Here is a 14,122-nt window from a genome sequence, read left to right as displayed (position 1 = left end):
CATCTCGCTGCAGATGTGCACATGTGCTCCAACGCAGTTGTCTGGGCTCCTTCCTTACTGGAAAGAGAGAGGCACGTACCTCCAGAGCAGAGAGGACTGTCCCAGTGAGCTGTGACCCTCTGAAGTCACTAGAGAGCCTACCCGGTTAGGTTAGATTAGGAAGCCAATTTTAAAGGACCAAACTTTGGCAAGATGAAGCCCCTTCCCAGCCTAACTTGAGTTTCACCCCACCCAGCACAGAAAAAGCAGGTGCAGGATGTTTGCTCAGTTACACCAGATCCTCTAGCTAACTGTCAAAGCAGACTGCTGCATCACTGCTACTGGATTCAGTTGCTGTTGCCATATTCGGTTTAATTTGAGTCTCTACAACAACTGCTCAGAAATTCAGAAAAGCTGGCTCTGATGCTAGGCTGCCACATCAGCCTGTGAAAACCGGTGGTCTGCACTTCTGTAGAATAAAGGCAGCAGCGTGTCATAGTTGGGCTGAGTTACATCCAAAAATCCCTTTGATTTTAGCTAAGCCAATAATACAGCCAAGTTTTCCTCCCCAGTACTTTTTCCTGCAGGCACCTGACTTTCAGATATCCCTACAAAAAAAATAGAAGGAAAAGAGAATTAAAAATTTATATGACAGCTTTTGCCTGGACAGAGATAACTAGAGTCTTAAAGATGGATATTTTGAAAAGGAGTGAGGCCCTTCACTGAAGGACTTCTAAAAAGTTACACCTATTTTTAAAGACAATGTCCAAATGCTTGGAAGATGAGAAGTAGTGTTCCAGTTGGGATTCCTAGAAGGAGAAAAGGAAGTTTGACTCTTTGAGAAAGATGCTTGTGCATCTCCACCTGTGCTGCGTGTTCTTTTGTGATGATCAGGTTCAAGTACAAGCCTGGGCTCAACTATTCAAGTTCTCAGCCCAAAGGACAATGAGTCACATGCTTCATTAAGAACTGCTGGCAAACTAAAGCTCTTGTCTTTCTTAAAACAAACAAGTAATCACACCCTCCCAAACATGCTAACGAGAAGGCTGCAAGAGCAAGCACTTAAAGGTGGAAAAACCAACCCACATAACTTTCACTGGCTTCATTTCGGAGGAGCTGGTGAAAGGAAAGCTTTTACTGTAGGCTGCTAAAGTTCTTTAAGTACGAGTGCATTCAGCCATTTTCTTCTCCCCAAATGATGCTTGGCCTGATAGAACAGCAGGTGGAAGTGCTAATATCCTGTTGTTCTCTTCCTCACTCTCTTACAAACCCATCTCGGAAATTGCTACTACCTCTGCTGGCTGATTCATCCATCTCACAGTCCTCTATAAACAGGTGCAGTTGGGCACGTTTAAAAAAAGGTTGGGTTTTTTTGTGATTTTTTTTTTCAGGTGCCTAAAGTAAACGAAAGCAGAACTCATCAACTTTTAGAAAGAAATTTTCTATTAAAATACTAACAAGTGTTTTCTGTTAGAAAATAAAAGGAAAAAACATAATTATGTTAAAGAACGATAAAGATTAGTAAGATAAGTAGGTATTTTATTGGTGTTTTCTATAGAAATAAGGCTCAGCTGAAGACTTCTCCTGATCCTCCAAAAGATCAGGTCCTCAAGCCAAGCCTGTCAGTCCATGCTGGTTGCACATTGTTCATTCGCAGCCCTGACACACTCCATTTGGAGTCAATTTTGATACAAGCCATATAGAGTTTACGTACTGAGGTAACATCCAGTGCTGTCATTTTCCGTGCAACTAAATGTCAGCAAGAAATAGAATCTAAAATTGGTCTGTAACTATGGCAACTAATGAGCCATTCTAACTTGGAGTCCCCAAATCAAACATGTGACCATCAAGGGATTCATTCCAGTTTTAAGATGCTGATTTTCAGAGAAGAAAATATGTGGCTGCTTTTGCTGTCATGCGCATGAGATGTGTCAGCCTACAACCAGGCTGGGGGAGCTGGAGGAGGTTCAGGCAAACAACCAGGAGAAGCAGCTTCTTTCTTAAACTGGAATGAAAACCAGCCAACATTCTACTGATGCTAATCACACTGGATAAAGGCAAAACCCTTTGAAAAGAACAAAATATCAGTGATCACAGTAGTGTTTGTAATCATAGCACTGGGGAACAAAGCGTAAGCTCCGTGATGAAAAGTAATGTGTGCCTTGATTAGATTTTTTTTATTTCAATTTCAATAGGCATTTGGGATTGCAAAACTCAAAAGTCAAAAACACATCTGCACATGTGTATAAGAATAAATGTGGGGACAGCTCTGTAATTCTGGTAATAGGGAGGCTATTTCATCTCCCACGATCATATCTTTCTTCTCAGTAGCTGTTCCGAAAGGATCGTATATGCAAATTCTCCTCAACAGATCTTAAAAGATGCGCCTACAGCTAAGATGTCCCCATCTCTTTACCAGGGAACAATGTATTTATTCCCTTTCATATCTGTGCCTGGAAACTGCCAGATGATCCTTTAGGGCCATGGCAGTCAAGTAAAGGCAGTTCCTTCAGAAGGAGTTGAAGGCTCTTCCAGGAGGGCTCCGCAGGTAAGGAGTTTCATGCACAGGTTCCTTCAAAGCCAGAATAGTGAGACAGAAACAGCTTTTCTTTTTTATTTTGTATTTTCTATGTATGCTCGACTACTACTTTTTAAATGGACAAACACTGCTTTTCCTTTCTGCCATGGGAGCTCAAGCTCTTGATGCCAGCACACAGTAGGAACAAATGACAAGAATCCACCGTACGAATGGAGTATATACTAAAGATATTTTGCCTGTGGTGCTACAACTACAAATCATTCAGCTGCTTCGAACAAGAAGCACTTTGACCATATGAAGTAACATCATTATTCAGGCTTTTTTCAGAAGACAGAAGAGAGATGGTGAAAGACAGACATAAATAAAGAAGTTATAAGCTTTCCAACATAATTTGAAAAGTGCATAGTTATTGTTATCAAATAAAGTTGAAGCTAAAATCATCTTGAAATTAATATTTAAAATAAAGGATCAGTATGCTCTTATACTACATTGAAAGGTTTAAGTAGCACATGTGTGTTCTAGAAACACACTGCAGCCCAGATCAGAAGAAAGGATGTTAGGTGTCAGTCAAACCTTTAACAAAGGAACTGGAAGTTCTTACCAATTTTCTTTGGAGATTTTAAATCTAACAGAAACAAACAAACAAAAAGCTCACTAAATTATTTTGCCTACATATGTAAACATCACCTGACATTGTTTTTGAATATTGGCTTTCCTGGGTAGGGAAGGAAAAAAGAAAACCAGCATGAATTACAGCTTTTAATTTTGGAAACCATAAGTGCTGTTATCTCATAAAACAAGCTAAATTTGAAACAGTGAAAAAATAATTATAATCCTTGAAAGTTAGAACCATGAAACACTGTTTTGCTGTCTATTTAAAAAAAAAAAAAAAAAAAAAAAAAAAAAAAAGGCCTCTGAGAAAGACCAGTCAGAATACTTATTAAGGTCTGGAGCAATCAGTAAAGTGACAGGTCTGTCAGAAGAAAACAGTACTGGTGACAAACACATAACAAAAGAAAATTAACAACAACTGTGTGTGAATTTGCAGATGTGCATAAAGTGAAGCTATTTAAAAACAGAGTACTGCAGTTGTATCAATTCTATGGTCCCCACAAGATGCCACGCTCTACGGTACATGGATGGAAAGAACAGAGGATGCTTAAAAAACACCACATGATTTTGCCGTACAGACCATCTCTGGTGCTTTGTATGTGTGTCTATATTGCACTGTATTCCTCTTAAAGCAGCAAAGCCTTGGTGTATGACTAGAATTAGTCATAACAATCATCAAGAGATTATATGATGCGATGCCAGGGTTGCCATCAGAATGCTCCACAGAGGTTACTCGGGTGATTTACTGGAGAAAGGAGATCTATACTAAGATTTTCTCTTTACCCAAGTCCTTCCGTCCACACTTACATTTTTAACAAAGCAGAATTATGGACTTGTATTCATGACAGAATCTGATGAGACCACATCCAGTTTAATTCCCTCCCTTTAGAGGGAAGCGATCAATTGGTTCAGCCACAGTGTTCTCTATTCATATGGAAAACACAGCTATAGAAGCAAAGCTATAACTCAGAAGAAATAATCAGAGAAACAGACAAAAGAAAGGCAAAGAAGCAAGCAGATTGAATTCTACTCTCATCAGGTGTTCCTGATACATCTCAAGTCACAAGGTCACCACCATCAACCAAGGTGGTAAAGAGACAACCAACGTAACATCCTAGGTGCAGCAGGAAAAGCCGACAGAGTTAATAACAAAAAGTATGACAAGGATGATAAGAGATAGAAAGTTGAGGCTCTGGATGCCTCATGCTTTCTCAAATCAGTTTTTACCTAATTAATTCATCTTCATCAGATCTGGGCCAGCTTAGCAACAGCAGTAATGCAAATTAATATCTTAGGGCTCTACACAGAAAAAAAGCTGTAAACCCCGTCCACCTACTGAGCAGCATCACGTCTTCATTAGTTTACTGGTGTTTAAAAAAAAAAAGAAAAAAAGAAAAAAATAAAGAAAACTTGCAAAGGCCCACACAAAGAGCAAACAGCATACCGTACCACATGAGACTGAGAAACAGTTATAGCAGGAAAAAAAAAAAAGGAAAGAAAAAAAAGAAGAAAAAAACCCACAAAACAATAAACTAGCTACAAACAGAAAATGCCTAAGTACTGCTGAAGGTATAGGAAGATGGTTTCAATACAGCCAGTGCCCTGTGTGGGCACAGCCACAGGGGCGACTGCAAGCATCTTTCAAAAAAGACTTCTCACCGTTTCTTTTCCTTCCTTCATCTTTTGTCACTTTTTGTGGTGCCATTACTTTCTGGAGGGAGCTCCGGCTGGAGCTGGGCTTTCCCGACCCGTTGCTGATGATGGAGCCATTCTGACTCGGGGACCGGCTGAAAGTAACCATAGCAACAAGGGAGGATGTGAGTTCTTCCTTATAAACCTCATTTCAAGGTTATTTCATTCACACAGTTTGCATCACTGAGTTTTCAAGTCTGATTTTGTACCAAAAGAAGACAGAATATAAACTGCACACAGCAACATAGTAAAGGCAGGCACAGGGCGACAGTAGGAGAAAACAGGACTTCTCAATTAGTTCAGGGTTGATGGGCACCGAATGCAACTGCTCCTCATGCACAACCCCCACAATGACAGAAGCAGCACTGCAGAGGACAAAAAATCCTGTTACCAATTCAGTGTCATGTATACAGTTAAAATAAGCAGACCTTTGTTTTTGTATATATGGCTAAAGTAATTCCTTTATTATTTAGCCTGCACTTAGGCTCCGCTGTTTTGGCAGCCACAATGCAAAATTTTTTTTTGCATTGTAACTCGCTTTACACCTACGCACACACAATGCAATAAGAAAATTCTCCTTTTTTTTCTTTTTGCACATAATCCAGGTTGACCAGCACTGTTATTTGCTGAATCCCCTAAGAAAATGCTTGTTTTACTGAGCCACTGCATATCCTTGCCCTGAAACTGGTCCCCGCACAGGGGGAGGAGGGAGGGCAGAGTAGAACCGCTGCGGGCGCTCAGCCCCAACCAGGAGCAAGGACAGACTGAGCAGCGTAACTCCGGGTTGCACTGGGAGCAAGGTCCCAGCACCAGTCCTCTTCTTTTTGGGATGGGCAAATCACTCCTAATGCACAAGCTGGGAAAAGCAGGCCAAAGTAAAAAACGTTATATTTGGTGCTGCTCCACATCCAGGCATGATGTCAGGTTGTTTCTACATGTGAAAGTTGCCACAACAGGCATGAAAATGACCTACAGGACCCGTATAGTTACTCAGCACCTATCCATAGTCTGTGCTGAATTGTCACGGCCAATGGCAGGATAATGTAAAGAGGTCGCACTGGTGAAAAATATGGACTCAGTCACAAGGACTTCCATTTACCGAGCAAAAAAAAAAAATGTCACAGTGGCTGTATATCCAGAAAATGGTACTAAAGCAAAACAACTGTAAAAACCATCCTGTAAATTATTGCCAGTACTATACTGCCAGCCTGAAACATTCTTTTACCTCCAGTTCTGACTGCCCTGTCTGGTGTAAGTGGAGGCCATTTACTGTGGTCAGAACAGGAAAGGACAGAGAAGTAATTCTCAGGGACTCTCTTTTGAAGACAGCCTAGGTGGAAATATATATAATTTCAGACAGGCTCTTTCCAGCTACAGGGCTTTAGAAAAACTCAGCATGAACCCAGCTAGCTCATCCCAGCCTGAAGATTTTCTTGTGAAATTCAACTGAGAATAAATATTCTCGAAAAGCAGCGTTTCTCCCCTATAAACCCATCTGTCACTGCTAATGACTAAGCCCAGCCTACTAAAAAAAATCATCCAGGGACAGACCAACACCTGCAGAAACTCTGCTGCAGTTGCCAACACAGAAAAGAAGTGACCACAGGTAGCTTGCGCTATGATTTCTGCTACCACTAATCAAAATATTCATTCTTTTTTAAGTGGCCATCAGATTATTAACTGTGAAGTTGCCTTCAGTGGTAATATCAGAGAAGATATTCTGAGCAGTTATCAGCCACTTCATGGCAGTCTGATTTAAATTGACCTTTCCAGGCTGCCAAGTATCCTGGATGAAAAAGCAAATATGTAAAGGTCAAGAAATATTTCTTCATCTTCAGAAACCATTAAACTCCATCCCCAGACACAGTTCCTGGGAATGAAAAAAGGCTACCATTCCGCATGTTCTCACTCGCTCAAGTAATCACCCTGAAGGAGGCAACACTACCTCTGAGTTATTTGCTTAGAAAGGCACCAAGGTTCAACACATTTTATAATGAGAACAACTTCCCTGTGAATTCCTGGATCAAGTTCGCTTATCGATGTTTGTTTAAAATTGCGCAGATTAAGCAGAGGGGGATTTCTGCACTCATTCAATGGATAGTGAAGTGCTTAATCGCTTTTGTTAGAGGATTAATTAGTAAGGCTTGTTTATGTTTTGTGCATGTATTTACACATGGCTTTGGAAAGGCTTCAAAATATTTTAAAGAAGAAATCCTGCAAAACTTCACCAGCACCAGCAGCCCCAGCCGGTGTCATGGCCATCTTCCATTTCTCTGTTCATCAGAGGACGGGAGACTCCCAAAGGGATGAGTGCTGTTTGGTGCACACAGACTATACAACCTGACTCTTGTGGGTCAAGCGATTTACGGTGTCAACCACAAGGTGCTGACATTTAAGGGCAGAATAAGTTTACACCAAACCCAGTGAAGCCAGGAACTGGGGGAGTTCTCAGCTGGCTTACTCCTCTGTTGGCACGCCCCGCAGACAACTTTCTCCATATTCCAAGTGATTTACTGTACAACCAGCAAAGTATGCCAAACCAGACGCCAGCTCAGGATCCTTCTGTTCCCACTTTTCTGTAGGGAAAACCTCAGCTTATGACCAACGGGGAGGTCTACCTGCCACGACAAGCAGCAGCACCAAGTCCTCCAGCCCTGCTCCTTCCAGAGCAGCACCTCTCACCGCTGCAGATGGCTCCAGCGCATCCCTGTCACGGCATACAGCAATATTGTGCCAAGGTTTCCAAACGTTTCCATTACTCCAGAGGGGCAAATATCATTGTGCAAAGTACAAGATGAGGTGACTCAGCTATGAGGACTTGATTTTCTATAGAATTTCTGTGCACTAGCCAGGTACTCCTAAGTTAAAGTCCCTTCAAGAGGCAAGGACCATGTAATGTCAGCAAATTAGACAACTGTTACCCCTATTCAGGCTCCTTACTTAACAGTTTTATTTTTCTCTCTTCCCTCCAGTATCATTCTTCCACAATAAAATGTTGATGATCCTCTGCTTGAAATTAATTTCAAGGAGAGCGAGACAAGGAAAAATGAACTTGAAGCACACACAGCAGCTAGGATAAAGGGATAATCTACTTCCCTTGCCTGAGATGACCAAGATGAGAAATCATGACCTTCAGCTATTCTGATGATGGTTTAGGGTAGACATGAGGTAAAACTTCCTAACGGGAAAGGCAGTGAAGAACAGATTGCTTGAGGAGGCTGTGATCAACCCACCACTGGAAAACTTTAAAAAAAAGTGGGATAAAGTTGAGGCAGGGGTATATTTGACCCTGCATGGGAGAAGACAAAGAGGCAGGTAGCTTCCTGGGGACCTTGAATCTGTGATCCCACAACCCTGTAGACTTACTACGATGCAACTGCAAACCTGTGACACTTTAGCCCAGACATGGATGTTATGTAGTCTGTTCTTACACTCTCAAAAGTTTTGTCCTGCTGTAAATGCTTTGGATCTAAAGGACTTCCAAAATTTAATGGATGTTTAGGGTTTGCCTTTCTGCTGATGAAGACATTGGTTCCAACTCTGGAGTGGCAGAGTCTGTCAGTGGAGCTACAGCAACTTACAGTGTCTAAGGTCCTGTCTTTGGGTTCATTTCAGACATGATTGGTGTTTGCGCTCCAGATCCCATATTTCATTTGGGTTCTTCTCTTGTACAACACCAGCACGCATGTGAGAGCCACTTCCCATTTACCTCCCCTACAATCTGTGAAGACTTCACTTTATCTTGTATTTTGCAGTAATCTTACCCATCCAGCACAGACCAGCGTTATGCCAAGAATTCATCATGGAGGAACCATCTGCCGCGCACAGAGCCTGGGTGCCAAACCTTACAGCTTCTTCCTAAGCAACCAGCAGCATGTACCCTATTCCACCCCTGTGCGGAAACATGCCAGACCGTACCTTTTCCTCGTTTCATTGGATTTGGCGGTTTTGATGGTGCTCCCATCCTGAGTAATTTCTCTCTCCTGGGAGGCAGGAGCATCTCTAACTGGAAGTGGAAGTACAACAGTCTCCTGAGTTACAGGTAAAACCTCATCTTCAGCTCCCTGCTGACCTAAGTGTTGCTTGGCATAGTCAAAGCCTTGTACTGGCTGCAAAAAAAAACAGGAGGAAAAAAAAAAAAAAAAAAAGACATTTCAAGCATGTGTCATATGTTAATATATAATTTCCACTTCGATATAAAATTTTCCACTACCCTTAACTTCTTTAATTACGTAAGTGACAGGTAAAAATATGTAGATTGCCATGAGTGCCAAACAAACCAATTCCACATGTTTAAAATATGTGGAATTCCACACATTTTAATTCCGTTCCACATATTTTAAACATGACCAGTAAGTACAAAATTGATCTTGGCTACCTTCTCTTATCCTACCATAACATTCCTAGAAATCCCTTTAACAGACAATGGAAGAATGAGCATATGGAAGAAAAAATTAGGCAGGAATAAAATAAGACCATACAGCAAATAGAAAACTTTGACAAAAATCAGGTGTTTCCTAAGAGAAAGGGAGTAACTTGTTCCAAATCAAGACCATGTAAAAGGTACGCATCAAAGTTTCATGGGCAACGTTTTCTAGGAAAGGATTTTTTTCTGATCAGTGATATTATATTTCCCCTGGCTTGCAAGTTGCCTACTGGGAAGGTTGTTACTGACTTCACTTGTTTCTCCTGGGAAGTGGCATTTGCAGAAGCCTTGCAGCCAGGCAGCCGAGCCCGTGTGCCCAGCCTCTCCTTCCCCCAAGCCCGGCCGGGGTTTCCCTGCTGCCTCCGCAAGGAAAAAGCAGAACCAACATACGCCTTCTGGGCAACACAGCCATGGAAAGCGAGGTTCTCTTAAGGAAAAAATATAAAAAATTTAGCAAACTGAAATTTCCCAACTGCATTTTCTATTGGGGGAATTAAAAAAAAAAAAAAAAAGAAAGAAAAAAAGGGAGAGGGGGGGAAAAACAGAAACAAACAAACAAAAAACAACCAAAAAACCACACAAAACCAACCTCCATTTTCTATCAGAAAAAAAGAAAAAATATATGAAAAATAAATGACTCAAAGAAATTCCTGACCACCTCTGGAAAAAAATATAATACATAAAAATGTTCTTGCTACACTAAATTGAATAAATTTACCAGAACCTGGGAAGATGCTCTTCCTGAAGTACAATGACTACTGCCAGAATGCTAAAAAAGCAACATGAAACACTTCAAAGGTGAGCAGCGGTGATTTTAACCCTCAAGCATACTTTGGGAAACACATAGAATTAGACAGTTAATAACTGAATAGCCTCTCTCAGGTTCCTGTCATGTTGTCATTGAATATTTTGGTTCCAGAAAAAAATCAGCTGGATAAAAAAATTTGCTGATGGCACAGAAAAAGGATGAGCTCTGAAAAAAACATTTTCTCTTGTTCTGTCCCTTACTAAATCTGGGTTATAGCTATAAATACAGATGCATTTCATAGGCGATCTCAGTCTGAAAATAATGGAGCTGTCTTCTGGTTTTTAAAACAAGACAAAACATGCTTTTTGTTTATGGGGATCTGCATTGCATTTCCAATCTCCGGTTTGAACTGAGGCAGATGATTTCTAATGTGCTCCTGTACTTCACTACTCTGGAAATAGCTTCATTGAATTAAGATGACACTAGCTGGGCTAATGCTGATTTGGGAGAGCAGAGGTCTCCACGCATTACCACGATGGGACTTGCAACATATCAGAGAAATGCCAATTTTCCATCACCACCCCATGGCAAGTCATGATGATATCGCCCCTGACAGAGCCTTCCACTTGCCCTCCTCTGAAAGCAGGATACCACAAAAGCAGCCACCAAATTAGCTACAAAGGGAGGAAATGAAGGAAGAGAAGGGAATTAAGACAGGGGAAGCAGAGGCTAAGTAAAGGACAGCTAGGATGAACTGCTGCCCGACAGCCTAGAGAGTAATATTTTTAACCAAAAGGATGCTTTGCGACCTTATCCTCTGTATTAGTCAAGACCCTCCCAGATATTCTGCAAAAAAAAGTAACAAAAGAGAAAAGCTGATTAAATCAGTTATTTCTCCCTCCATGCCTTTGAAAGAGTAGAAGTTTCAACTTATACTTCCTATCTTAATTTTCTTTTTTTAATAAGTAACAAAACCAAACAAAAACAAACCAGAAGCAGCAGAACATAAGAATTACTAAAGAACTCTGCAGAGTCCCAGCTCGGATCTGCCAAAGGGAGAAAATGAAGGATTATTTTAATCTGAGTTCTACTTACCACCATCTCTAGTAATAAAGTGCACTAAAGGAAGAGCTGAAAAAGCCATCCTCATCAGCAGACATATTGTGTTAAATAAAATTTGATCTTGGAACCCTGCTCTGTAAAAGCCCACAGGAGCAGATGGTTTTACCACTCCTGAAGGGAACTGGCAAGGCTAAATCATGATCAGGCACTGCTGAAGCACTGCAAGCATAGATGTCCCATACAGCCAAAATACTGAGAAAGACCTAAGGACTGGGATTTCAATATTGTTTTTGAAATAATAAATGAATGATGAGACCATTAAATTACGTTGCCTGGCAAGGGGCAGATTGAATATAGGGGGTTGTTTCCAGGACTTTTTTCCTTGTAATGATCATAAAAAGAGACATTGATATTTTAAAAAAGCAAAAAAATAAAATAAGAAGGAAAAAAACCAAAAAGCAAAAAGGATGATTGGTCCCTCCCCTCTACACGTATACATCGGCAGTTTCTCCCATCTGATCTTTTTTTTTGCCATGCCCTTTATCAAATTGTTAGTGGTTGTTTTCTCATGGCCTGCAGTATTTGCTTTTGCTTGCGGGTCTTAGACTGCAGATCTTATCTCTGTTTACCTGCAAGCTTGCTCTTTCATGCTCTAAAAGAAAGGAAAGGTGACAAATCAGATTACAGCCTTTAAAAAAAGCATGCTGTGAATTAGAAAGCAAGGGAGGTAAAAGCGAACATCTATCCAAAACCCCAAGGTAAAAAACAGTTGCTTAAAATAAAAACAGCATTGGAAGAACATTAAAATAAATTCCCACCAGAATTTCACCAATTTGAATTTAGCCTACTTTTAATATTACAACTGGAGAGCCAATTGAAAAAAATAGTAACAGTCCCTTTCCCCTGCAACTCAGTCCAGATGTCCATGACTGCTAAGGTAATTCAGAACAGCAACACAATTCCCAAGAAAGATATTCTGAACTACACTGCGTACGAGAGGTCATTTTTTAAACTTCAGTTACGTAGCCTTCAGCCTGTTACAACAAAACAAGTCATTCCTTAATTACCAGGCGCAGGCAGCAATCCTGCTGCTATGTCACATCACCTCCCCCAGCTACAGAAGGATATTTGAGGCTAAACGTTTCATTACCCCTCCGTGCTGCGTTCGTGCATCCTATCCCGCTGGCACGGGACGGAGCCTCCGGAGGGACGTGGCAGGCAGCTCTGCTCTGCGAGGACCTGCAGCCTCCTGCTACTCCCAGCAGCAACAGGACTGCAGCAATGAACAGGCAGCTCCTCTCTGCCAGTCCCCTTGGTACAGGACTTTTGGCATCCGAACACACAGGATGGCACCACTGAAAACAACATCAGCTGAAATCCAAGGCTGGGGGTATCCTATGTTCTTCTCTTTTCCTTTCTACACAGTTTGCCAGGTGTTCAAAAGGTAATCACAAATTGCTCCAGTGATTCAACAGCAAGTCTCAGACGCACAGAAACAAAATATTAAAGCTGCTTCTTAAACTAAAAATCGCTTTGCTGTGACTCCACTTAGGGAACAGAGTCAGCATCAATCAAGCAGTCTCAGGCACTTTGTTAGCCATGAAATAAAATATATTCATTTAAAATGTGATATAGAGATGTGTTCGTCAGCTGTTTGTATTGCCACACTGCATAAAATGTAGCAATTACAGTTCAAGTAATTACCACTATCCCTGATATCCCTCATGCTGAAATTAAAAACAAAACTAAAACTGTTCTTTTCCAAATGACCTTATTTCATTATCTTTCCAAAACACAGCTCTTTGCTTTATTTTACATAAAGATGCTGAAATCAGGAATGACAAAACCAGTAAACCAGTCCATTCCCAATCCCACTGAAGAATTTATTTTCCACAGTCTATATACCAGCATATACTCTTAATCAGACCTGGCTGAACCTTTTTGATAGAGCCATCATTGTGAAACTAAACGGAAAGCAGTTTAGCTTTCACTTTTAAATGCATCACTTTTCATACAATGAATTAAATGAATTTTTATGGAGTCTCAAAATATACTAAAAAGGGGAAATGCACTCTAGAAGCGGACCTCCCACACTTCAACTGCAAATGTGAGCAAGTCTGCAGGGAAAACTCCTGAAATTAGTATAGTGTGGATGCTGGGAGCTCAGCAGCAATTATTTTGTTCTGCAGATCCAACTCCGGCCTGATGACATTGACTGATGATGCAAATGTAACCTGACTGAACAGGTTTTAAGCTGACTATGTATCTTATAGCCTGATTAAATCTGATTTCTCAGGAAAAGTCAAAATTCAGCTTTTTCTTTTTAGAATGACAACTATGGATTCAAATATTAAAATACATTTAAGTTTTTTCTGTGCTGTAGCTTGAACCAGCAGTGGATGTTTTTAAATAGCAACTTTCTTCAGCTGTAAAGCATCCCATAACGATGGTCAGCTCAAAACAACATACTATTTTAGCCTCATTTTGTACTTTAACTGGGACTAAGATCACATTTAAGAAGAAGCAAGTGGTACGTAGTATTTGCAACAGCCCCTAATAAAGTAGGATTTGCATTTTAGAGGTTTCAATGGGACGTTATATGATATCGCTGCAGTGGTATTAATTTTTGTTTGTGTTTGTGATATTGCTCGTTTCACTTTTGCAGATCTATTCTTAACACTAGTTTGATAACATCAAAAAAATAGATGAACATACTGGAACCAAAATGGAAATGTCTTTTTCACATAATTTTTGATACAAATGTCTTTGTCCAGCTGGCACCAGCTGCACCCATCTGCAACTAACCTAAGATGAGGAGAAAAGAGCTGTCATATGCATCATGCCTGCCTTCAGCTCTCCCTCCAATCTACATTTTTCAGCAGAAGCAACAGAGCTGAAATCACAATAATCCTGCTGTCTGTAGCGTTAAGAAACCAAAGAAAAAAATCTATCATTTCAATCCCGTGCCAATGAAGAAGAACAAAGCCAGCTAAAAAGGCAAAGGAACAGTGGACTTACACACAGGCTCTGTAGGCTAGAAACCCCTCACTTTAGGTGGCTCTAA

The 14,122-nt window shown here is 40.7% G+C and overlaps 1 protein-coding gene across 3 annotated transcripts in view; it reads right to left on the bottom strand.

Annotated features, from left to right (window-relative positions):
- Window positions 1-14,122, bottom strand: part of KIAA1549L (KIAA1549 like) — a 137,224-nt gene that overhangs the window by 44,059 nt on the left and 79,043 nt on the right. For all 3 annotated transcript variants that reach the window (XR_008824436.1, XM_056355000.1, XM_056354998.1), the window contains 2 exons: window positions 8,741-8,931; window positions 4,790-4,917 (listed from right to left, as the gene is read on the bottom strand). Coding sequence is in view for 2 of the 3 variants with exons in the window: in XM_056355000.1 (XP_056210975.1) it covers window positions 4,790-4,917; window positions 8,741-8,931 (319 nt within the window). In the remaining variant the exon portion in view is untranslated. The remainder of the gene's footprint in view (window positions 1-4,789; window positions 4,918-8,740; window positions 8,932-14,122) is intronic.

Source organism: Falco biarmicus, chromosome 10 (genome assembly GCF_023638135.1).
Source record: "Falco biarmicus isolate bFalBia1 chromosome 10, bFalBia1.pri, whole genome shotgun sequence".
NCBI classification, from domain to species: domain Eukaryota; kingdom Metazoa; phylum Chordata; class Aves; order Falconiformes; family Falconidae; genus Falco; species Falco biarmicus.
This window is presented reverse-complemented; position numbering and strand designations above follow the sequence as displayed.